Raw genomic sequence first — 23,140 nt, forward strand, 5'->3', positions numbered from 1 at the left:
CCATAGTGGAAGATGTAGGAAAGATGTACTTATTGTTGGTGGATGCTAACCCATACCGTGAATAAGCTTACTTTGTTTCCCGACCAATTTTCTGCAACTAAAGATTATTATAACACACTCAAATTATAGAAGTGTTACAATTTATGTGAGATCTCGGAGAGGAAAACGAGTGACAGTAAGAATACTGGACTTTGAAGAGAGGTGAATTGTGAGATCCCACGTTAGTTGGGGAGGTGTGAAAACCTCTCACTAACATACACATTTTAGAAATTTTGAGGGGAAGTTCGAATGGGCAAAGCTCACAATATAGTGGGCTTGAGTTGTTATGATTTAGTTGTTTTTAAATTTTATGAATTTAAATATAAAATAAAGAAAGCTCGTTTTTAAACTCTTGGTCTTTGATGGATGAAGTTACATAGAGATGTTTTTCGAAGTTTTTTTTTTTTTTCAAAGTCAAAGGAAATTAATGAAACTTTGACCTTCTCAATACAAAATCGGTTTTTAAAAAAAACTTTTTCTAAAAGTGAATGATATTTTTAAAGAATTTTAAAATTTAGAAATATTATTAAAATTAGACTAATAATAAGAGTATTTTATATAATTTAGTTTGTTCTAATGTTTAATAAACCCTAAAAGGTTTTTTTTACTCTAGAAGTTTAAATTATTTTTGATTAGAAATTCAAATCATCACTAATATTTAAATTGTGACGTTGACTTTTTTTATTAAAAAAATTATTAAATAATATATTTGAATATTAATAAGATTTATGAAAATACCAAAATGCCTCCAACAAAATAGGGTTATAAATCCCGAAATGATGGAGTAATTAAAATAGATCTCAAATAAAGATAAATAAAGTATGATATAATTGGACAACAAATTTTAAAAAATATCATGCTTTTTGGTAATTAGAAACAAACAAACAAAAAATCTAAAACAATTAAATTTCACACACAAGTAAGCCAGACGATTTACTAAAATTATGATATAATTAAAACTAAAAATGCAAAATAATAATAAAAAAAGTTAGATTAAAAAAAATCAAAACTTTCAAATTGGGGAATCAAATTCTAAAATGATTGATAATCAAATTAAATACATACAAATAAATAAATAAGAAAAATTCTTAAATATTTGATAATTAAAACTCATATTCCAAACTTGAAAACGAAAAAAAAATTTAATGTAAATTGTTTTTTTTTTGTTTTTTATTGCAAAATTGAAGATTTTATCAAATTTATAAAAATTAAAAATTTTATACACATAATATTTGAAGGCTAAAAAAAATTTAAAACAAATAAATTAGATTTTTTTAAGAAAAAACATAATTAGATATTTAAATTCACCAAAACTTGTAGTATGACGATTTAACTAAAAATTTAAAAGAAATTCCATAAAAAATTTGAATCAAATTTCGGATACGCAACAACATTGTTAAATTTGGAAATTCAAAAAAAAAAAAAAAAATCTTATTTTTCTTTTTTGGTGCATTATTTATTATTTTAGTGTAAAGTCGATTGTGCCCCTAGACAACCTCTTGGATAAAATCTTTCAATTAATTATTATGTTGTTGTTTTTTTTTNTTTTAAATTTTGAATTCAAAACATGATGTATTTATTTAATAGAAATAAGATATTAAAAATGAAAATATTTATACACAGAAAACATAATACGATGAGTAGCAGGGATTGGGCTTAATTCCACGTCATCGTACAGTTGGGACGAGGAGGAGTCGGTTCTTTTTTTTTCTTTTTTTTTTTTTTTTCCTCCGCTTCGCATTTTTTTGTCAAACCCTAACCCCAAATCGAAGCCCCCTTTCAATCTCAACATCCAGAAATCAATCTCACGTATTCACTCATCCTTCAACCGATTCTTTATTGGAATCCTCATCTACTTTCCTCCAATTTTTTCCTTTTTATTTTTTATTTTCCCTCCCACAAAATTCGGCCATGTCTACGATATCGGAGCTTTGTTGAATCTAAGATAATGATCATATTATTGGCGTTGTTTCGCACCTACTTTTTTATGGGTTTGAGCAATGCCGGTGCTTCGCAGAGGCCGCGCTAGGATCGTTCAGAATCGCTTCGAGGAGCCTCCGCGGCCTGGAAATTACGTCAAGACACGGGCTGCGGTCGCTAGAGAAGCTGCGGAGGCGAGACCCAGGCCGAGAACAAGATTGGCAGTTAAAGAATTAAATAACAATCAGGACGATCAGGTGATTGTTATATCTGAGAGGGATACTGGTTTGGAGGACAGAAAGGTGCAAGGGCTTGAGGAAGAACAAGAAGACAAGGGTGCGATGGGGGATGAAAGTGGCGGCTTGAGTGCTAATAAGGCTGCTGGCATAGAGGAAGAGGGTAGTTCAGCGCCTTTTCCTGAGAAGGTATTTCTCTTTTTGATATTTACTCTAGATTAGTTTGATTTTTCTGATTATTTCCTGCTTTTAATCTGCCATTTTTGCTCATTATGGGTTTCGGCTAAGTGCTTTTAGGTTGATTGTGCTGTGTTAGTCTTGTTATTGCAACAGATGAGCGTCTGCCTTACAATTTAGTTCGGCCGACGGTGTATTTTATCAGTTTTAATTCAGTTACCATGGATGTTTATATCATGGGACAATCTCCTGCCAAACCACATTTAACCTCCAAGTGCTCATATTTAACAGTTTAGCTGACAGTCAAAGTTATGACTTCTGAGTCATCTGCATTTGTTTCTTCAGTCTCTGGGATAACCTATCATGGTTTACTTCAGAAGGATCTTTCCACTGTAATTTTAAGCTCTACTTGAGTTGTTGCATAATGTCTAATGTGCTTACATGTAAATGTTACATGTAAATTTTTGGCTTACCCACTTTGCTGAACTTTTAAAATTTAAAGTTCTAGGGCTTGGCGTGTCATGGAAGTACTTAGAGTGAATTTTCCGTGTTCAGAGTTTCTGTTTCATCGTAAGTTTATTTACTGTTTTGTGTCCTGTTTCAAGGTCCAAGTAGGAGGGTCACCACTGTATAAAATAGAGAGAAAACTGGGTAAAGGTGGATTTGGGCAAGTATTCGTTGGTCGTCGGCTTACAGGTGGAAATGATCGTGCAACTGGTGCTGCAGCTATTGAGGTAAAAATTTGGAAGTATTTTTTATTAATTGATGCATATATGCCAAATTCTAATATGTTAGCATCCAAGTATCTTCATATTTTTACCTTTTATTTATTATTTTATTTTATTTTCAGGTTGCTCTGAAATTTGAACACAGAAATAGCAAAGGTTGTAATTATGGTCCTCCATATGAATGGCAAGTTTACAAGTGAGTAATTTTCTGGGTTATATGGACGTTTTTTTTAATGATAGAAGTTGTATTTGTAAATGCTCACCTCTGATACTTTGTTGAATAGTGCCCTTGGTGGTAGTCATGGAGTACCAAAAGTACACTATAAGGGTCGACAAGGAGACTATTACGTAATGGTGTGTCAACTACTTCACCCCTTTGTGGCATATAGTTTTCATTTTTCTAACTTGTTTCCTTAAGTTTATGTTTTAAACTTTCTTTTTTAGGTTATGGACATGTTAGGCCCCAGCTTGTGGGATGTATGGAATTCTTCAGGGCAGGCGTGAGTTTCTTGAGCTTGTATCTTTACGTTGCTTTACTTCTCACATCTGTTCTTGCACATATTTTTCATTTTTTAATCGTTTACCATTACTTATCGTTGATATTAAAAGTGAAATGGTGAATTGCATTAATGCAATTTCTGGCTTGAGGAATGTATTAGTTTTACATCTGGTTTCTGACACCGATCTAGGGTTTTATGAAATCAGAACTTGAATGAGATTTGTTGAGATCTTGAGACCTGATTGAGTTGAACAATGTCTTATTATTATGCTTTAGAGAGATATTACTCAAACCCCATTCTTACTAATGTTATTAATAAATGAATATGATTTATAATTAAGCTTCTTTAGTATTTTAGTCTGAAAGAAATTAATCATTGCTTTGGTTTATGGATCGTGGGCATATTTGATTTTGGACATTCATTTGTTGTGTGTCTCATTATTGTCGGATTTATGACAGCATGTCTGCAGAAATGGTATCTTGCATTGCTGTGGAATCATTATCAATCTTGGATAAGATGCATGCAAAAGGGTATGCAATTGTGGTTTCTTTTTTTAAAGTGGTTTATCAATCTTTTAGTTCAATATATTTTTTTTATCTTGACCTTCTTTTTTAAAAATTACAAATAGTTATGTGCATGGAGATGTAAAACCAGAGAACTTTTTACTCGGTCAACCTTCTACAGCACAAGAGAAAAAATTGTTTCTTGTTGACCTGGGATTAGGTGAGCAAAGTTCTATAACTGACGAAGAATTGTTTTTTTTAATCGATTTACTATTATTGCATTATGGTTATTTTATCACCCATATCTGCCAATCTTGCTACAGCAACTAAATGGAAAGACAGCTCTACTGGACAGCATGTTGAATATGACCAACGTCCTGATATGTTTAGGTGAGTGATGTGTGCTGTCATCAACTACGAGTTCTATTCTGATTGATCCTTATGGCTGTTATAGAATCCATAATATTCATTGGCATGTGTCCATGTGATACTCAGTATTTTACACTAACATTGTTTTTCTATCACGTGGTTGTTATGACTTATTATACTTGTGTTGATATGAATTCAATGATTTTGATACTTTTTCTTTCCTACAACTGCAGAGGAACTGTTCGGTATGCTAGCGTTCATGCACATTTGGGCAGAACTGCTAGTAGAAGAGACGATCTTGAATCTCTCGCATACACTCTCATATTTCTCCATCGGGGAAGGTTACCATGGCAAGGCTATCAGGTTTGAGAAGTTAGAGTGTATTTAGCATTGTGCTGAAGTTTTTAGTTCCCATATTAAACTAACTTCTAACCTGCCTCTTTCTTTTAGGGTGACAACAAATCCTTTCTGGTTTGCAAAAAAAAGATGGCAACATCTCCTGAAATGTTGTGCTGCTTCTGTCCCCCACCTATTAAAGAATTTCTTGAAATCGTGGTGAATATGAAATTCGATGAAGAACCCAATTATTCTAAGCTAATATCTTTATTTGAGGGTTTTCTTGGGCCAAATCCAGCAGTAAGACCCATAAAAACTGATGGTGCCCAGAAGGTAATGAAATTGCCCAAGGTTATTGGTTGATACTTTTTGTCCAATGTGTTTTATTAAACAAATCTTTTTGTTCATAATCATTGCTAGATTATCAGTCAAGTTGGACAAAAGCGTGGCAGGCTGAATATTGGAGAAGAAGACGATGGGCAGCCAAGAAAGAAAGTTCGTTTAGGTGTTCCTGCTACACAGTGGATTTCAATTTACAATGCTCGGCTGCCAATGAAGCAAAGGTAAAGTTACATGGTGCAGCTTTTGCTACTTTCTCCCATTTTAATTGCAAACAGGTGTATGGCCTTTTGCATTGACTCTTAAAATGATGATGACACATGTTTTCGTCATAACCAAGAGCATTTATCTGATTTAGAGGGTCTTATGCTGTGAACTTTGAAGCATCTCATTACTTCTTCCTTAAAGCTTCCAATAAACTAAGAACTGTAGACTACTCTGCAAAGTATTTTGAATGATTGGGCGAAGGGGATATTGAGCTAAGCTGGCATTCATTCCATGGAAAATGTCTTGTGCCATGTTCTTAAATAACTTGTTTTCTATGGTACAGGTATCATTATAATGTGGCTGATGCAAGGTTGTCACAACATGTAGAGAGAGGAATTGCAGATGGTTTACTTATTAGTTCTGTGGCATCCTGTTCAAATCTTTGGGCATTAATCATGGATGCTGGAACTGGTTTTACAAATCAAGTCTACGAGCTCTCTCCCTTTTTCTTGCACAAGGTCATTTTCATTTTTGAAGTTTGAAGTCTTAAAATTTCCTGTAATATTCTCTGAAACGTTTATTAAATTTGATATAAAATAAGCAGGAATGGATAATGGAACAGTGGGAAAAGAACTATTACATCAGTTCTATTGCTGGTGCTAATAATGGAAGCTCCCTCGTGGTGATGTCAAAAGGTTCGTCTGATTCAGTTATGTTTGATTTGTTATTGATTGTTTTGTAGACTGATAATTGTTCTTTCCTGTGTCGTGGGCTCCTCATTGTGATCAATTATATACCTTGTTATCTAAGTTGTCTTGCACGTTTAAGAATTGGTGTTATTCAGCAATATTTCCTGCCTATATCTCTATTGGAAGGTTACGACAACATATAGTCAATGGAAGAGAATATCCTAGGAGGCACCGACATAAATGTTAATCCAAGTGTCAACATTAATAAGTCTGTAGGATTTTATTCTAAGATGCTACCATTCTGACATTAGTTCTGCAGGATGGTTCTTGCTACGCCTGTATTTGTACTTCCCATCATTTTCACTTCCCGTTTATCCTTCTTCTGCAGGGACCCAATATACCCAACAGTCATACAAAGTGAGTGATTCTTTCCCCTTCAAATGGATAAACAAGAAATGGAGAGAGGGATTTCACGTGACCTCAATGGCAACCGCAGGAAGCCGATGGGGTGTTGTCATGTCACGCAATGCTGGTTTTAGCGACCAGGTTTAGTTTTGTTTATGTTTTTTGCAGTATCTATGTCAATTTTGTTTGTGTTAATTATCTTCTGTGCAATTTGTTTCTTTCAGTTGATAGTTATATCTCCCGTCACACTCCATTTCAACTTTGTGTTCTTGATGTTTGTGTGTGCGTGTTTTTCCTATTCCAGCCTCCTATTCCTTGATTTGTGTGTCAATCTCTTCGTGACATTTATTTTCAGCATCAGCTGCTCTCATTTCTCACTTCTACATTTTGTAGTCATGGCATTAGTATACATTCCCTTTGTGTGTCAAACGGTCGTAATAAGTTCCATTTCTTATTCCTTGTTGCATTTTTCTGTCGAACATCATTTGACATGGATGTCTTGTGCATTCATTATGATACGTTCTGGGACTTGTGTTATATAGCCCTTTGATTAATGTAAAGTTATATACTTGGTGTGGGAATCAAGCTTTAACTCTTCATGTTATTAATTTATTAGTCAATGCCCAGGTTGTGGAGCTTGATTTCCTCTATCCAAGTGAGGGCATCCATAGACGATGGGATAATGGGTACCGAATAACATCAACAGCTGCAACTTGGGATCAAGCAGCTCTTATTTTGAGTGTTCCTAGGCGCAAACCTGGTGACGAGACTCAAGAAACACTGCGCACATCTCAGTTTCCCAGCACCCATGTAAAGGTACACCAATTTTAACATGCAAATAGTAGAGAAGAATGACGTGCAGTCATATATGCAAAATTTTGGAAAGGATCAAAAATTGTGTAGCTTGAGATTTTCTTACTAGGATTTTGAATGTTTTGTTTGGAGCAGGAAAAATGGGCGAAGAATCTATATCTTGCATGCCTGTGTTATGGAAGAACTGTAGCTTAAATCACATATTATGATCATCCTCCAACGAATTCGCAAAGAAAGCAGCAGCAGCATCAGATTTTGTTGTTTGGTGGCCGTCTCGTCTCATCTGATGATGATAATAGTTGTTGTTGTTGTTGCATTGCCTGTATTTTTAGCATGCGAGAGTACATGCCCTTGTTTGTATATTAAATCGGTTCCTCCGTCAAAGAAATGGCGCTTTTCTTTCTCGGTTTCAATTTAGTCCTAAATTTTACCAAATTCATCGGCGTATTTGTGCGGTGCAAACTCCTCCTATATATCTAAAGAAAGGAATATAATGTTTAGTTATTAGGTGGTACACTACTGAACAAGTTCGTGAAATTCATTCCCCAGGGAGCCGCCGATTATAAAGACACGATAAGATGAGTTTCAGCTTTTCTTTGTATGCATAGCGCCTTCTCTTCCGCATGTCAAAAAGGTGTTGCATTATTACATTATTACATTATTGTCTATGGTTGTTGCTTATGGGTATCTTCAGAATCCTGATTAAAGTGGCGTTTTTTTCTTCCTATTTTCTATTCTTTGTTCTCAGCTTTTTATTCGGTGGGGATATTCAAAGATTCCATTTTAACAGATATCTTAGATTTCGTAATAGATCGAGATCAATAAATGAAAATTAACTGAAATTTTATCTTTGTAAACTCGGTAAACATTATACCACATTGTGATGAAAACAATAATCGGATTTGATGTAGCTTTGACATCACTTATATATAGTAAATTTAATTTATAAATACTTATTAGATAATTATTTGAAATTTTATATAATTTAAATTGCTTTGAGAACAATAATAGTTAAAGATTATTGTATTAAATATCCAAGATGGGTGGAGGAGCTATATGGTGGACGGGGCTCATTTTCTCGAGCCATGGCCTTTGGCTATGACAGTGTTCGCTAATTAACAGTATTGAGTGACAGAACGAGTGGCGCACAACATAGAGAAGATGATGGCGTCCTCTTCTCATCTATCGGCCATTCCCCTGCGCTCCTCTTCCTCCTCTAGACCTTTCTTATCCCACTGTGAGCTCTCTCTCCCTCTCTTCTTATCGCATATGTATACTCAATTACTGACATATCAGCTGCCGTGCTTTTTTCTTTGTGGTTGATAAGCTGATTTGCCTTCGGTTCGTTTCACTTTGTGGACTGTTTCTGTATAAACTTATCCTTTCTTCATCGAGTTTTGTTATGGTGCTTTTCGTCCCCTTCTGCAATTGTTCTTTCACTCTGGGTTTAGTTCGCTTGTTAACCAAGAGCTAAAGAACTGCTAATCTAATCCCAAGCTATCCTTTAGCTCTGTTACAAATGGGTTTTCTTTTTCATGTTTGATTTTGGTTCAACAACACTTTTGGTCCATGTAATTTCATTAAAATAGGGATTTAGTTCACAAACATCAGTTTGTAATGATTTAGTACTAATACTCTCAAATTTGTTACTACTTAATCTCTAGATTACATTTTAGTATGCCATTTTTAAATTTGTAACCATTTAGTTCATATTGTGAAAAATGTTGTTAAGATTTAATGGAATTTTGATGAATAAATGCATTAGTGACCATGTGTTTATAACTATGAAGACTAAATAGTTACAAAATAAAAAAGTGGTACTAAATTTCAATGAGATTCTTCACATTAGAGACTAGATCTTGGGAGCTAAGTTGGCCTATACTTTGGGACAATTGTTTCATATTAAAGTTGAACTAAATTGGTTCGTTTCCTGGTATAAGATACTGGACATATTTACGTTTTCAAGTCTATGTCAATGGAAAGTTTTGACCTTCCTTTGCCCAAACTGAACAGCTAACTCAAAGCCCGTTGTACTTCAAGTGACATCAAATCTTGATGATGAAAGCTGTAGTACTGGAGATTTAAGTACACCATCAAAACCGCTAAAGGTAAGGATCCTGTTTACTGATGTTTCTTTCTAGCTTTCTTTCATCGTAACAACAGCTCGTTCATGAGAGTAATTCTTGCTTTGATTTACAGCCACAATGTTTCACAGGGCTAGCAACTAGTTTAGTTCACATCAAGTGTATTTCCTTGCATGATGTGCATCTTTTGACAGCTCTAATCACTCACTATTTATAACTAAATATGGTCAATTTAATTTTTGGAATGCTCGTAGTTCATCTTTGAAGCATGCCTTGCGTCACAGCCTTTTAGATTGTTGGATGAGGGTGATCGACAAAAGTATAATACCAATGGAATATGAGAAGGTGCAAGAGCCTTGTAGATCATCAGTTCTTGAAACCAATCAATTAACCGTATTTTCAAGTCTGATATGATCTTCCAGTAATATAAATATAATCTCTGTGTGACAGAATTGAGATGTAAATGTATGGCTCTATTCGTATATAGTCTAGAGTAGATTACTACTATCTTAACTTCCAATTAGTAATATAAAACAACTGTTTTGACCTCAGGGCACTCCAATCTTGATCTCTCGTCGATGGTGCCTCACATGTTTGTGTTCATCTCCAACATTGATAAAGGATTATGGGGGCACAATGGCTGAAGCTATTGCCAATACCATGGATGGAAAACCTGCGTGCAGAAACTGTGGAGGAAGTGGTGCCGTACTTTGTAAGCATGTTTTTTATTTTGTTGGACACAATACCTTTTGTTCATTGGATATAATTTTTTTTTTCTTCTTCTTCCATGGAAGGCCTGTGATTTAAGACTTAGAACTCTTAAGCTCCTTCATGGCCTTCTAACATTTAGCAGTCGAGGAAATAAACCATACAAACGAAGTAAAGAAATTGATATTAACGTTTTTCTGGCATTCTTTATTTGTTTAGTTATGACTGTTGTCTGGTCAGAACTTTTTTCAAGTTTTTCCACATATGAGCGTATTATCGAGTGTTAAAAAGACCGTTTCTCGTTTTTTTATGCTGTTCATTTAAAAGTAATGCTTGGAGTTTGATGAGAATATTGTATCTCGTTATCTATTTGTGCTTCCTATTTTCCCTGAGATGCTTACTGTTCTTCTTTTTAGGTGACATGTGCGGTGGTACAGGGAAATGGAAAGCTCTTAACAGAAAACGGGCGAAAGATGTCTACGAGTTCACAGAATGTCCCAATTGTTATGGTAAATATATATCTCTATCTGCAAATGATGGTGCTCTATTGTCATCAATGAATGCTTGCATATATTTTCATGCTTTCAGTTGGATACAACTTCACCTTTGCTAGAAACTAATGTCCTCTTATCCTGTTGTTATAGCCTTGAGATGCAGAAAAATTGAATGCTTATTGTTATTTTTCTCATCAAGAAAATTAGACTTTAGCTGATGGAGTGTTCACCGTGCTTCTTCTCATACAATCAATCATTTGAGTTGCCGAGATAGTCCACTTGTACCTCAAGTACATCTTGTGCAGATAGCCAATTCTTTTGGAATAACCTTCATTCACTCGGGCAGTAATATAGGGGATTGAGCTATTGTAACGGCCTAAGTCCACCATTAGCATATATCGTCCTCTTTAGGTTTTTCCTTCTAGGGTCCCCTCAATGTTTTAAAACAGTTATGCTAGGGAGAGGTTTTCACACCCTTATAAAGAATGTTTCGTTCTCCTCTCCAACCGATGTGTGATCTCACAATCTACCATGCTAGCACTCGTTCTGCTCTGCAATCGATGTAGGATCTCACAATCCACCTCCCTTCGGGGCATAGCGTCCTCACTGGCACACCGCTCAGTGTCCACTCCGTTCGGGGCTCAGTATCTTCGCTGGCACACCATCCGGTGTCTGGCTCTAATACCATTTGTAACAGCTCAAACCCACCGCTAGCAGATATTATCCTCTTTAGACTTTCCCTTCCGGGCTTTCCTTCAATCTTTTAAACTACATCTACGAGGGAGAGGTTTCTACACCCTTATAAAGAATGCTTCATTCAACCGATATGGGATCTCAGAATCCACTCCTTTCGAGGCCTAGCGTTCTCGCTGGCACTCGTTTCCCTCTCCAATCGATGTGGGATCTCACAACTATCATCCTTAAATCACTTGTATATGCATCTATGCGTTTGTTTGAGACTTGATTAAGTTTTTCTCTCTCTCCCCAATTTGGAACTATCAAGAGGTGTACGTATATAGATATTAAAGATTTCCTTGCACATCCCAGTTTCCTATTTAAAAAAAAGGTTTCCTTGGACATCATCACGTCAATATTCTGCAACTTCTGCTGGATTGGTTTTATACTGACTGCCAAATTGTTGATGTATCTTGGCTGTGAAACCAACATCAACAAGCAGAAACCTGAATCCATATCCCAAATCTGAAGAAAAAACCTTGGTTGATCATTCACTTCGCTGTTCATCAAAAGCAGCCGAACGTTGTAGTCAGCTTACAACTTCGATTTTAACATGCTAACAGTAGAAAGAAAAATCACAGGCTGAAGAATAAATGTGAAAAGAACATTTATAGTTCATGCATTATAAACGTGCAATCTTGAACTACCAATCTAAATTTGATCATTATACTTCGAAATGGTTGTATTGCAACTCTGGGTATTCGAATCTATGATCGTTTTATCTTGTGAGACAGTAAGCTGGCGTCCTGAGATCCGCTTACAGTGACCAAATTCTGGAAATTCTGTTCCTAATTAGGAAATGGGCTTTCTTTGTTGCGTCCATTGCTTGTTTGTGTTATTTCGTTTTCCATCTTCATCTCTCTTATCTTGAGCTGATTTTAAATTTGTTGTGGCAGGTAGAGGAAAACTTGTATGTCCTGTTTGTCTAGGAACTGGTTTACCAAACAACAAAGGTCTTTTACGAAGGCCGGACGCACGAAAATTGCTCGATAAGATGTTCAATGGTCGCTTGTTACCAAATTCTTAAACTTCATGTCTCTATATGTATCGATGATAGATTTATAAGTTACATAATTGCGGCTTTTGTGGCAGAATTCAGTGAGTGTAAAAACAAAGCTCTAAGTTATAGATGGCTATCTTCTTCAATGCTGAATTACAGTGTCTTGAATCGTCACATGCAGAAAATAATGAATCCCTGAAGCCTTCCTTAAAGCTGAAGTAGCGGAATAAAATAAGAAGTAACTTGCTTTGATTTGTGTTTCTAGAGAAAGAAAGTCGCATAAATCCCACAAAATCTTGTGTTTCTAGACGAGAAAGTCCATGAATCCCTGAAAATCTGGTTGGATGTCTTTACATCCGGAAATATTCTGATACCCACTTGTTGTAGCGGAAGTTGAAGCAAGATCGAACGTATTTACATACCTACAAAGAGACATAAAATTTATGTGGTTTGTAGATAAGAAACTCTCCTATATCCACAGATGGTAACCACTCACTATAACCAAAATGTTTAAGTGTATTTCTCGCACGGTTGCACTACAAAGTCTTGACTCCACATCTCAAAACAATACAATGCTAGACAAATCTTTATATAAACATAGCAATACTAATTATCATACCTGAATCAAATACTAAATGTGAAGATACAAATTAAACCCCAAATTTGTATTATGAACTATATATATATATATATTAATGGGCAACAAATTCGTAAAACCGAAACGTTATCCAATTTGTGATCTCTAACATGGGCGGCCACATCCATCACACATGAGATATCTTAACATAAATAATAATAATAATTCAAAAATATATCCTATGACTGTGAAAATAGAATAATAATGAGAAGAAAATTCCAAAGTCTTCTCAGCTCTTCGTTAGGACCACATCAGTTTGGTGCCACGTAATTATTTAATTAATTAATTAATTTTGGTCTCCATTCTGTTCAAAATATAATATAATATAATATAATATAATATATATATATAGTCTCTGTCATTATTTCAACTCAATTTAAGATGATTTTATCATTTTTTATTTTTTATTATTATTTGAAGTAATAATTAATAATATTATTGGTAGACTTTAAAAAGTTGATGATTATATTTAAAATGTGAGTGCAATAGTTTCGTTCATATACTTAAAAGTATAACAAAGACAAACATGTTTGAAGTTTGATATAATTGGTCGTTTGGATCCAATTATAAAACCCGAAACAAAATTAGAAACACAAAAACACAGTATTCTTCAAATTAACACGACCACTCAAAGCTAAGCTAAGCGCTTGCATTATTCGATATTGTTACTTCACGAACCACATTAAGTCACGAACAATATATGATACACTTTGATCTAACTTCTTTTCAGTTCAGCCTTCTGCAATTGGACCTAATTTCCCCGCTGCTACCCGTCAACGGGCTCAGATTTCCCATGTTAATCATGGACTGAGCGAAGGCGCTCGCGAATTGGCTCGGGCTGTTGGCGAAGTTGTTCACAATACTCACAGTTGGAGCCCCACTGGTGGACAACAACACTTGGTCACTTCCTAGAAGCCCACGGTTGTTCTGAAGATTCGTGAAGTAGTTGTTGTCGAACGTATCGGGCGTTGTCGGGTCCAGGTTCACGAATGTGTCACGCCCCGGCTGACAGCTTTGTCGTAGCTGGTCGGCGTATGTCGAGTCCAGGGTTGGGTCTGGGTTGGATGTGTTCAGCCGTCCGTCGAAGAATCTGCACCTTGAGCGCCCGAACGTGTGTGCGCCTGATAAAGCTACGAGGTCTGTTGTGTCGTCTAGCCCCACGTCCCTGAACTTCTTTTGAAGTGCTGTGAGATCCTCAAACGGACTTGGAAGCCTATTTCTAGCTCCATCCAAATTCGCTGTTCTACTATCCCTTCTCCCCAATGGGACCGTCCACCCCTGCCCGCTCGCCTGCAAACACGACCACGACTCTCCATAATGATATGATATTGTTCACTTTCAACATAAGCTCTCGTAGGCTTGATTATAAACTCATGACCATTCCATAAATTAGTCAACGTGGGACTTTCATCATCCAACAGTATTCACTAATTTAATATTGCGAGTAATATAAAATTATTTACGTACCAAAGTGACAGCAAATAGAGAACCAAGCGCTAGAATATCAGCACAGGAGACAACACCAGGACAAACATTCTCAACTGCGGTTTTAATGTCGTTGACAATATTGAAACCTGTGATGCCTCCGTTTCCTGGAGCACCGAGCTCGCTCACTATGCCTGTTTGATCCTCTAGTAGAACAGACCCATCACATCCCTACAAATTTTACATCATCAGTCACAAACTAATTAAACTAAACTAACGTTTAAAGTGGATAATATTATATGAATATGGAGAGTTTCAATACGATACTTACATCTACAAAACAGTCGTGAAAGTGAAGACGGATGAGTTTAGCACCAGCACGATCGTCAGTTTGGAGAGCTTGCTGCACGACGCCTTGCACAATGCTAGACACATTGGGGCAAGTAGTGTCGTAGAAGGTGGAGGTGAGCTGAGAAGTAACGGACCCAACCAAGAAACACACACAAAGGGCCAAAGGAATCATAGCTTTGAAAGAAGGCATTGGGTTATAGTATAATGAGCTTAAGCAAATGGCATATGGTTTTATAGGCAGCGTTTGACTTTTCAAAGAAGGCAGCGTTTGACTTTTCAAAGGCCAAATCCAATACAAAATTAGAGAGGTTTTAATATTGTAATTGGTTTGAATTCGTATTAATAGCATAATCAAAAGCGTAAGAGTTTGGGGAAACACTAATTAAACACATTATCTGTTCTAATTAATCAAATATATTTATATTATAATCACACTAATTCAACACTTAATTTCCACACTAATTTTACGAAGGCTGGGTAATTAATTAATTTATTATTTATTTATTTATTTTTAAAATTAAAAATTTAAATTATATAAATAAATAAATAATACAATAATTGATCACAAAGGATAGCGTCTGTTTGTGTCTTTTTTGGGGGTTTTATTATTATTTAATTAAAAAAAAAAAAAGATTCCAAACCGCTAATTTGGACTATGAAATTAGAATTTGCATTCTCTAGAATGCTCAATCCACGTGATTGGTGGGGATATACAGCTAAACTCTATGGGACCCCTTTTTTTTTTTTTTTTTTTTTTTGTCCTCTCTCGATCGTCCAAGCTTCCATTTATGTTTATTCAGTCCAATCGGCTAATTAAGGAATTGATTATGGAGTTATAAGTAAGAAATACATCTCCATTGACATGAAACCTTTTACAAAAATCAAAATAAAGCTACTACAACTTATGCTTAAAGTAGAAAATATCATACTATTGTGGAGGGTCTGTGATTCTTAATATGGTATCAGAGTCATGCTCTTAACTTAGTCATGTAAAAAAAAAAATTCAAGTGTAGAACGAAGGGTGTACTTTGTTCGGGTGGAGGATATCCTTAGTTAATTATAGGGAAGAAATATATCTTTGTCTTATTAAGAGAACAAATACACAATTTTTCTTCTACTTTGTCATGTTTTGTTGTTTTGGGAAGATGTCAATTACACTGAAACGAAAATGAAAGTGACAATACCTAAAAGTTTGATTTTTCAAAAAAAATTTAGAAACAAATTATTCAAATCCGATTCGATACAACTTGAGTCCGAGTTTCTAAGAAAATTTCTTCTAAAAAATCACTTTAATTATATTAATAATCCATTTAGACTCTTAATTTAAAATTATTCAAGTAGATTTTTTTAAATTTTAAATTCTCTTCTAAATTGATATTGATATAGTAACGAAAGTAGCCTAGGGTTTGATAAGGGAGGGATGTTACAAAGATGTAGTTTAAGTTTTAAATCTTACCAATTAAAGATAAACTTTTTAACCTAAATTAATGTAAATAAATTAAGACAACCTCAGAGGATGTCTGTGAAGACATGTTTCCGTCAATTAGCTAGGTTTAACACCACTTGGCTGCTGTAAAGCTAAGTGTTTGACCATTTACATCACTAATTTTCTCCAATTTCATTCACTAAAACGTCCCTCTCGGTTGAGAAATTCTACGTCTTGAGCTGTAGAACGGTGAGGACAAGGTTGCTACTTTTACGATATTATCATAAACTTTTATAGACGTTGGTTTTTTTTCAAAATGTCTAATATCCATTATTTAGATAATGTGAGACTCTCTAATCGTGTTAAGTATAAAGACAGTACTTTTATTACACATTTAGTTTACACGTACATGGAACGAGTATATGTCTCATCCCCACTCTTTTTCAGCTGATTGCATTAAATTTAAACACCACATTGTTTTGAATATTTATATATATATATATATATAAAGGGACGTTTTTGTTGGTTTAGTTGAGTCTTCTGCAATTGGATCTAATTTCTCCCTTATTTCCAGTTAATGGCTTGATATTTCCCATGTTGATCATGGATTGACCGAAGCTGTTGAAGAACTGCTGTTGGCTGCGGGCGAACATGTTGACGATGCCCACGGTGTCCGAGCCGGGGGTGGAGAACAGGACCTGGTCGCTGCCCAGAAGCCCGAACCTGGATTGAAGATTTGTGAAGTAGTTTTTGTCGAAGGCGTCGGGAGTGGTGGGGTCCAGGTTCACGAAAGTGTCTCTGCCTCTCGCACATGCTCGGCGGAGCTGGGCTGCGTATGAGGCGTCCAGGGTGCTGTCTGGGTTTGAAACGTTCAATCTTCGGTCGAAAAATTGGCATCTTGAGCGCCCGAATGTGTGGGCACCTACCACCATTTTCACACAAATTAGATATTATTATTTTATGGGTCACTGTGGCCCACATGAGACACAAGATTATATCACTTTCCTCGTGTCATTTTTTAGGGTAAAAATAAAAATATGCTTTTTCAATCATTTTAAAACATAATATCTAGAAATCATCCCTTCTCTTATTTCTAATACATCAAAAGATATATATAAACAAAACTATCATGTACGAATGTACGAAGTTAAGAATTGTTGGGAGGGAATCTCACGTTACTTCGTTAAGAAAAAAAATCATGGATTTATAAGTAAGGAGTTCATCTCCATGTGGACGAGGGTTTTTTTTTAGAAACTTAAAGTGGACAATATCATATTATTGTGAGCCTCAAAAGTATAGTCAAAAGTGACTGAAGTGTCGAATAACAAGTATATTTTGTTCAAGAGTCGAGCCTTGATTAAGAAGGTTTATAGGAAAGGAACACATCTTCATTGATACGAGGCTTTCTAAGAAAACTAAAAGTAAAATCATGAGAGCTTATATTCAAAATGGACAATACCATACCACTGTAGAGGTCCGTGATTTATAAAACACAGTCGATAAGTCATGATGAGAACGAAATGAACTCACCAGATAAAGCAACAAGATCAGTAGAATCAAGACCCACTCTACAGAACTTGTCTTTAAGTTGGCTTACATTCTCAAAGGGACTTGGTAGGCCATCGATCGCACCTTGTAAGTTGGCTGTTCGGCTATCTCTTCTTCCCAATTGAACCTCCCAATAGGGCCCTCCTGACTGTGTATAAATAAACACAACCATTTCATTAATCCACTCCCAACACTAAATAAAATTTACCATGATTTACTTTAGTTACCAAGTACACAGATTCTACGGAAGCTATGGCTAGGATATCAGCACAAGAAACGATGCCAGGACAAGCCTTTTCGAGCGCAGCTTTGATGTTATCAACTATGTTAAACCCCGTGATATTGTCGTTTCCACGAGCACCAAGCTCACTCACTATGCCTGATTGGTTCACTAGTAAAACCGACCCATCGCACCCCTGAAAATTTACGAATCTTCTAAGATGATAACTTTTCAAAAAAACATAAAAAAATATAGTGAAATCAAAATTTACATCAACGAAACAGTCATGGAAGTGAAGGCGAATGAGTCTAGCGCCTGCTCGGGCGTCAGTCGCTAAAGCTTTTTGTACGACAGCTCGCACAATTTTAAACACGTTGGGGCATGATTTGGCGTAGAAAGTGGGAGATAGCTGAGCTTTAGAAGCTCCGAGCATCAACCCCACCAACAAAAAGATAGCAATAGGTTTAAAGGAAGCCATTTCTTTTGGTACAATTTGGGTGAGGTGAGGTATTATGCAAAAAGGCACAACCTTTTATAGATCAAAGAAGGTTATGAATATGACAAGGTGGTGGTGGCTAAATGACCGACGAGGGTTTACGTGCTAGGGCCGATGAACGTTTGGAAAGGAGAGAAGGGAATTAAATTTTTGATATTGATGCCTTATGGTAATGTGTTTCTTGTGTTTCGGTTCTATGGATAATTTTGACTAGAACTTAAATTGATACGTGTTAGGCACCACCACTACTGTCTACAGTGGTATGATATTGTCTACTTTGAGCATAAGCTCCCATGGTTTTGCTTTTAATTTTCCCAAAAGACTTTATGCGAGTTGAGATGTATTTCTTACTTATAAATTCATGATTGATCAACCTAATTAGTCGATGGGGGACTCTTCTCCGAACGATCCTCAACAATGTATATCTCATTCTTTAACATCCGATCCGATTGAAAACATTATGCAATTGGGTAGTTGGGAGAAAGATTTAAGATGAGAGATTTTGGATTTGGAAGAAGTTAATAGAGAAGGGGATATGTCCTTAGGGGAAAAAATAAAGAAATTGAAAGATAATGGTGTTTATAATTGAGAAGAGGGCTCCATTGTCCAAAAAAGTCAACAAATTTATGATTGATTACGTTGCATGTTTACAACAGATCGATATTATGAATAAAACTGTTCTAAAAGATGATGTTTTTGTCCTAATTAGCAGACTTTGACTCGATTCAAAGTTAGGAACGTTTCTAAACTTAACAATAATTCCTTTGAGAACACAAACATTTTAGTTTTGACTCTAAATCGTAAATTTATTGGCTAAAATTTTACATTCTAGATGTGTTTTTGTTCTTGTCGTAGTCAAAATTCATTTGACCTTCACGTAACAACAACAGTACAATTTGTTTAAAATGAAAAGAACAAAAGACAAGTAGTATGACAAACGCTTTTGAAATTATAAAAAGTTTTGGATTTCGTCGTTCTTCCAATAGAAGAATAGTGTTGGTATACCTATCGGTTACAGTTTCATTGATACTTTTTAGGGTTTCGAAATTGAACGAGAGTTTTACTTGAAAACATACCGAGTTGATGTTTATTTGGAGGAAGCAAAATATATCTTTGGGTGTAGGGTTTAAAAAGCTTGTCACCTCGTATGCATCATGTCACCTTACCATTAGCCGATTAAATATATGTTTGGAGGTTCCGGGAAGGTGGGTTTGGGTCAGAGCAGGAGGCTAAGCGGCTGCATGCTTGCTGTTGTTGTTGTTGTTGTTTTAGTTTGTGTGTGAATACGAAGAAGAGATTATAGTATAATAATATGTAAAATGGATGGCATCCATAATGGTTGGTCGGATTCATGATGGATCTATCCAATCCCTTCTTAAATGCCTTCAAAATATGGTATCCATCACTATCTCTCTTTCTCTTTCTCTTGTCTCTGCGTCTTACCACTAACACACACTTCGGCTTTGGGCTATACACATAGCATCTAAACCCTGGGCTTCTAAATTCAGGCCTAAACCCCTCAACTTATGGTTTTAAACCTCCACCATTCAATTTTTTATTCCGTCTAAATAAATATGTCTATTTCTTTTTATCTAATATTATGGCAAGAAATCAAATTCGAGTAAATTTCTTTGGGGAATCCTTATCTCAGCTCGAAAAAGGCATACCATGACTTAGAAAAGGGCGCACACAGATTACACAACCACACACCTAAGCTTAATGATGCTTAATTTTACAACTCCACGACACGACACGACACGACACAACAACCAAGCTGGTGGGTCTTACATAACATCGTGCCCTTCTCCACCTATCCTTGCTGCGTTCACCCTCGCGCAGTTCCTTCTGATTTCCCCACTACTTCCAGTCAAAGGCTTGATATTCCCCATGTTGATCATCGACTGCCTGAACTCCTTGAAGAACGTCCCTTCTCTGTCGGCAAAGCTGTCCACAATCGCGATTGTGTCCGCCCCAGGAGTGGAGAACAGCTCTTGGTCGCTCTGTAGGAGTCCTTTCCCCACTTTAAGGTTGGTGTAGTAGTTTTTGTCGAACACGTCCGGGGTTGTTGGATCGAAATTGGCTCTTGTGTCTGGACCTGCCGAGCACACCCCTTCTAGGACTTGCCTGTAGCTGGGGTTCAGCGATGGATCTGGGCTTCCGGTATTGTTGAAATTGCTAAATCGGTGGCTGAAGAATCTGCACCTCGATCGCCCAAATGTATGCGCTCCGGATAGTGCGACGAGGTCGGTTGTTCCGAGGCCAACCGCTGCGAATTTGGCTTTCAGTTGAACCAGAGTCTCGAAGGGACTTGCGAGGTTCGCATCTGCCCCTGTTTTGTTCGCTATTCGACTGTCTCTTCTTCCGTGTAACACTCTCCAACTAGGCCCCCCTTGCTGAAAAATTCATAAACATCTCATTTTTTTATTCCCTAAATTACTTAGCCAACTCGAGACTCACTCTCAATAATCTTATAAAGATATTATTACCAGATTGACAGAGTCTTTCGAGGCCTGAGCGAGGATGTCGGCGCAGGAGACTACGCCGGGACAGCCCCTCTCGACGTCGGCTTTGATGGCGTCGACAATTTCAAGTCCTTGGATTCCTTCATTTCCGGGTGAGTTGAGCTCACTGATTATGCCCGGAGCATCTACTAACAAAACAGAGCCGTCACAGCCCTGCAATATCCGATACAGAACCAAATTAGAAACACAACAATAAATAAATAAATAAAGAGAGTGCAAAATTGTAATTACATTGACGAAGCAATCATGAAAATGGAGGCGGATGAGTTTAGCGCCGGCGCGGACGTCGGAATCAATGGCTTTCTTGACGGCGGCGCGGACAATGTTGGGGAGAGTTGGGCAAGTTTTATCGTAGAAGTTCTCGGAGAGTTGAGCTAAAGAGGCAGGGAGGAGAAGAGCCACAAAGAAAAAGAAGGCAACGGCATTGGCGGAGGCCATTTGGGAGTTTTGGAGTGAGGAAAATGTGGAGGAATGGAGCGTGTTTTTATAGCGACTAAAGCAGAGTGCGTGGGTCGCCTGTTATGCTCACGACACGGCGGCCGCCGAACACTTTGGCCGCCACGTGGCCGTCACCGATTCAATATTTCAGCTTTATTAGTCGGACTATCCTAATTATTATTATTATTAATTTGTTGAAGCTATTAAACAATTTTTTTTTTTTTTTTTTTTTTTTTTTTTTTTTTTTTTTTTTTTTTTTTTTTTTACTTTAGTTNAAAAAAAAAAAAAAAAAAAAAAAAAAAAAAAAAAAAAAAAAAAAAAAAAAAAAAAAAAAAAAAAAAAAAAAAAAAAAAAAATAGACATAAGACTTCAATAAATTATTAACTTTTATTTGTTCATTACTTCATTTACACTCCATAATATTAATCTTCTATTTCTTAGTAAAATTTTAGATTATTTGAATAATTGAAAGTAAAGGAAATAAGTAAAAATCAATCTCATAATTAAAATTGATGCACGTTCAACGTTGCTCATTTATTCTTTCACGTCAAATATATATATAAAATGTTTAATAAATGAACTCCAATTAAATTTGTATTTTTAAAATAAAGTTAAAGTAAAAAAAGTTTAAATCTTAATCCTACACTAAAATATTCAAACATGAAGATGCTTTTTTCTTTAATTTCTCTCCTTTTATTTTAGAATATTATTCTTATTTTCTATGCGTAAGAATAAATAATATTCTATTTAGATTCTTTAATACTCCTTAAAATCAATAAATAATTAGTATATAATATTTTGCATTTACATGAAATAATAATGCATATTATAGGATGAAAGAAAGGTGGTATGTAATTAAATATAATGGGCCCCACCTGCAGCCTTCTTCCTTGAATTCAAACTCTTTTTCTATTCAACCCAATTTATTATATGATTCCTTCTATTGCTTTTTTTCGTTTTTACTTTCTTTCTAATCTCATCTCGACTAATATATTAGGCAAACGTGAACGTACCATAATATTATACACACACTCCTCTGTCTTTGCAACCTTTTCAGTAGCGTAAATGTACACTAGTGGAAGGTTAGGTTCAGGAGTACGTATATAAACACGCTTGAAGGTTCACGTGTGCATGCGTGGGTTATGTGTAGAGAAATACTGTACATCTAATTAGCTCATGGATTAAAAAATAAAGATTAAAACCATGATATTTTATGAAAAGATAAGTCTGGTCATGATTGCAATATTTAACTCATGCACTACTTCTTGTACAGATAAAAGTAAGACACCCTTTAAGGAATAGCAATATCGATGTGGAGGCCATAAAGGTAAAATTGGGATGGCGGCATTCATTGTTGGTTCAGTAGCCCTTATATTAGACTAGAGCGTGGCTTTATTTTATTTAAATTTATGTATCTATTTTTTCATTAGGTTGCTGATTTAATATTGTATATTTTATAAGAATGTATTTATAAGCTTATATCAATTAAATTAGATAAACTATATATTTTCGCTTAATATTTTTTGAAATATTATGAAGTTTCAAGAAACAAAGTATTAATCGATATTTTTGAATTTTTTAAAAAAAGAAAAAATTTAAGTTTATTAATTTAATCTAAAATAAGAGTATTTAATTGAAAACGCGTTAGAGTTTGGATAATATGCTACTCGCTTTCACATGTGTACGATGAATGTTGAGCCATAAATGTAGGGCTAAGATTAGAGCTTGGAGATGAATGAGAATAGGCCAATCGATACGACGTCCAAGGACAATACATTTATTAATGCTGCAAATT

The 23,140-nt window shown here is 35.7% G+C and overlaps 5 protein-coding genes across 6 annotated transcripts; 2 read left to right on the top strand and 3 right to left on the bottom strand.

Annotated features, from left to right (window-relative positions):
- Positions 1-1,699: 1,699 nt before the first annotated feature.
- On the top strand, positions 1,700-7,696 carry LOC111491174 (casein kinase 1-like protein HD16). The gene is made up of 16 exons (XM_023139958.1): positions 1,700-2,384; positions 2,978-3,106; positions 3,223-3,296; positions 3,385-3,454; positions 3,545-3,600; positions 4,059-4,130; positions 4,229-4,323; positions 4,427-4,493; positions 4,706-4,835; positions 4,923-5,141; positions 5,229-5,371; positions 5,698-5,872; positions 5,959-6,049; positions 6,432-6,589; positions 7,076-7,264; positions 7,397-7,696. The coding sequence occupies exons 1-16, from the start codon at positions 2,040-2,042 to the stop codon at positions 7,454-7,456; spliced, it is 2,073 nt and encodes a 690-aa protein (XP_022995726.1). The 5' UTR covers positions 1,700-2,039; the 3' UTR covers positions 7,457-7,696.
- Positions 7,697-8,326: 630 nt separating this feature from the next.
- LOC111491517 (protein PHOTOSYSTEM I ASSEMBLY 2, chloroplastic) lies at positions 8,327-12,435 on the top strand. The gene is made up of 5 exons (XM_023140460.1): positions 8,327-8,498; positions 9,275-9,369; positions 9,898-10,057; positions 10,470-10,562; positions 12,179-12,435. Exons 1-5 carry the CDS (start codon positions 8,423-8,425, stop codon positions 12,307-12,309), a joined length of 555 nt encoding a protein of 184 aa, XP_022996228.1. The 5' UTR covers positions 8,327-8,422; the 3' UTR covers positions 12,310-12,435.
- Positions 12,436-13,503: 1,068 nt separating this feature from the next.
- Positions 13,504-14,916, bottom strand: LOC111490837 (peroxidase 2-like). Its single transcript, XM_023139461.1, has 3 exons — positions 14,676-14,916; positions 14,387-14,575; positions 13,504-14,209 (listed from the first exon to the last, which is right to left on the bottom strand). The coding sequence occupies exons 1-3, from the start codon at positions 14,883-14,885 to the stop codon at positions 13,646-13,648; spliced, it is 963 nt and encodes a 320-aa protein (XP_022995229.1). The 5' UTR covers positions 14,886-14,916; the 3' UTR covers positions 13,504-13,645.
- Positions 14,216-21,372, bottom strand: LOC111490833 (peroxidase 2-like). Of its 2 annotated transcripts, XM_023139457.1 has the most exons (4): positions 21,139-21,372; positions 20,872-21,060; positions 20,122-20,778; positions 14,216-14,227 (listed from the first exon to the last, which is right to left on the bottom strand). In XM_023139457.1, exons 1-3 carry the CDS (start codon positions 21,343-21,345, stop codon positions 20,170-20,172), a joined length of 1,005 nt encoding a protein of 334 aa, XP_022995225.1. In that variant the 5' UTR covers positions 21,346-21,372; the 3' UTR covers positions 14,216-14,227; positions 20,122-20,169. The 2 variants fall into 2 exon arrangements, with proteins under 2 accessions (XP_022995225.1, XP_022995223.1); XM_023139455.1 differs by lacking the exon at positions 14,216-14,227 and having other exon boundaries at positions 20,002-20,778.
- On the bottom strand, positions 16,583-18,423 carry LOC111490838 (peroxidase 2-like). Its single transcript, XM_023139462.1, has 4 exons — positions 18,161-18,423; positions 17,897-18,085; positions 17,652-17,817; positions 16,583-17,043 (listed from the first exon to the last, which is right to left on the bottom strand). Exons 1-4 carry the CDS (start codon positions 18,365-18,367, stop codon positions 16,649-16,651), a joined length of 957 nt encoding a protein of 318 aa, XP_022995230.1. The 5' UTR covers positions 18,368-18,423; the 3' UTR covers positions 16,583-16,648.
- Positions 21,373-23,140: the final 1,768 nt, after the last annotated feature.

Source organism: Cucurbita maxima, unplaced genomic scaffold (genome assembly GCF_002738345.1).
Source record: "Cucurbita maxima cultivar Rimu unplaced genomic scaffold, Cmax_1.0 Cma_Scf00016, whole genome shotgun sequence".
NCBI lineage: Eukaryota > Viridiplantae > Streptophyta > Magnoliopsida > Cucurbitales > Cucurbitaceae > Cucurbita > Cucurbita maxima.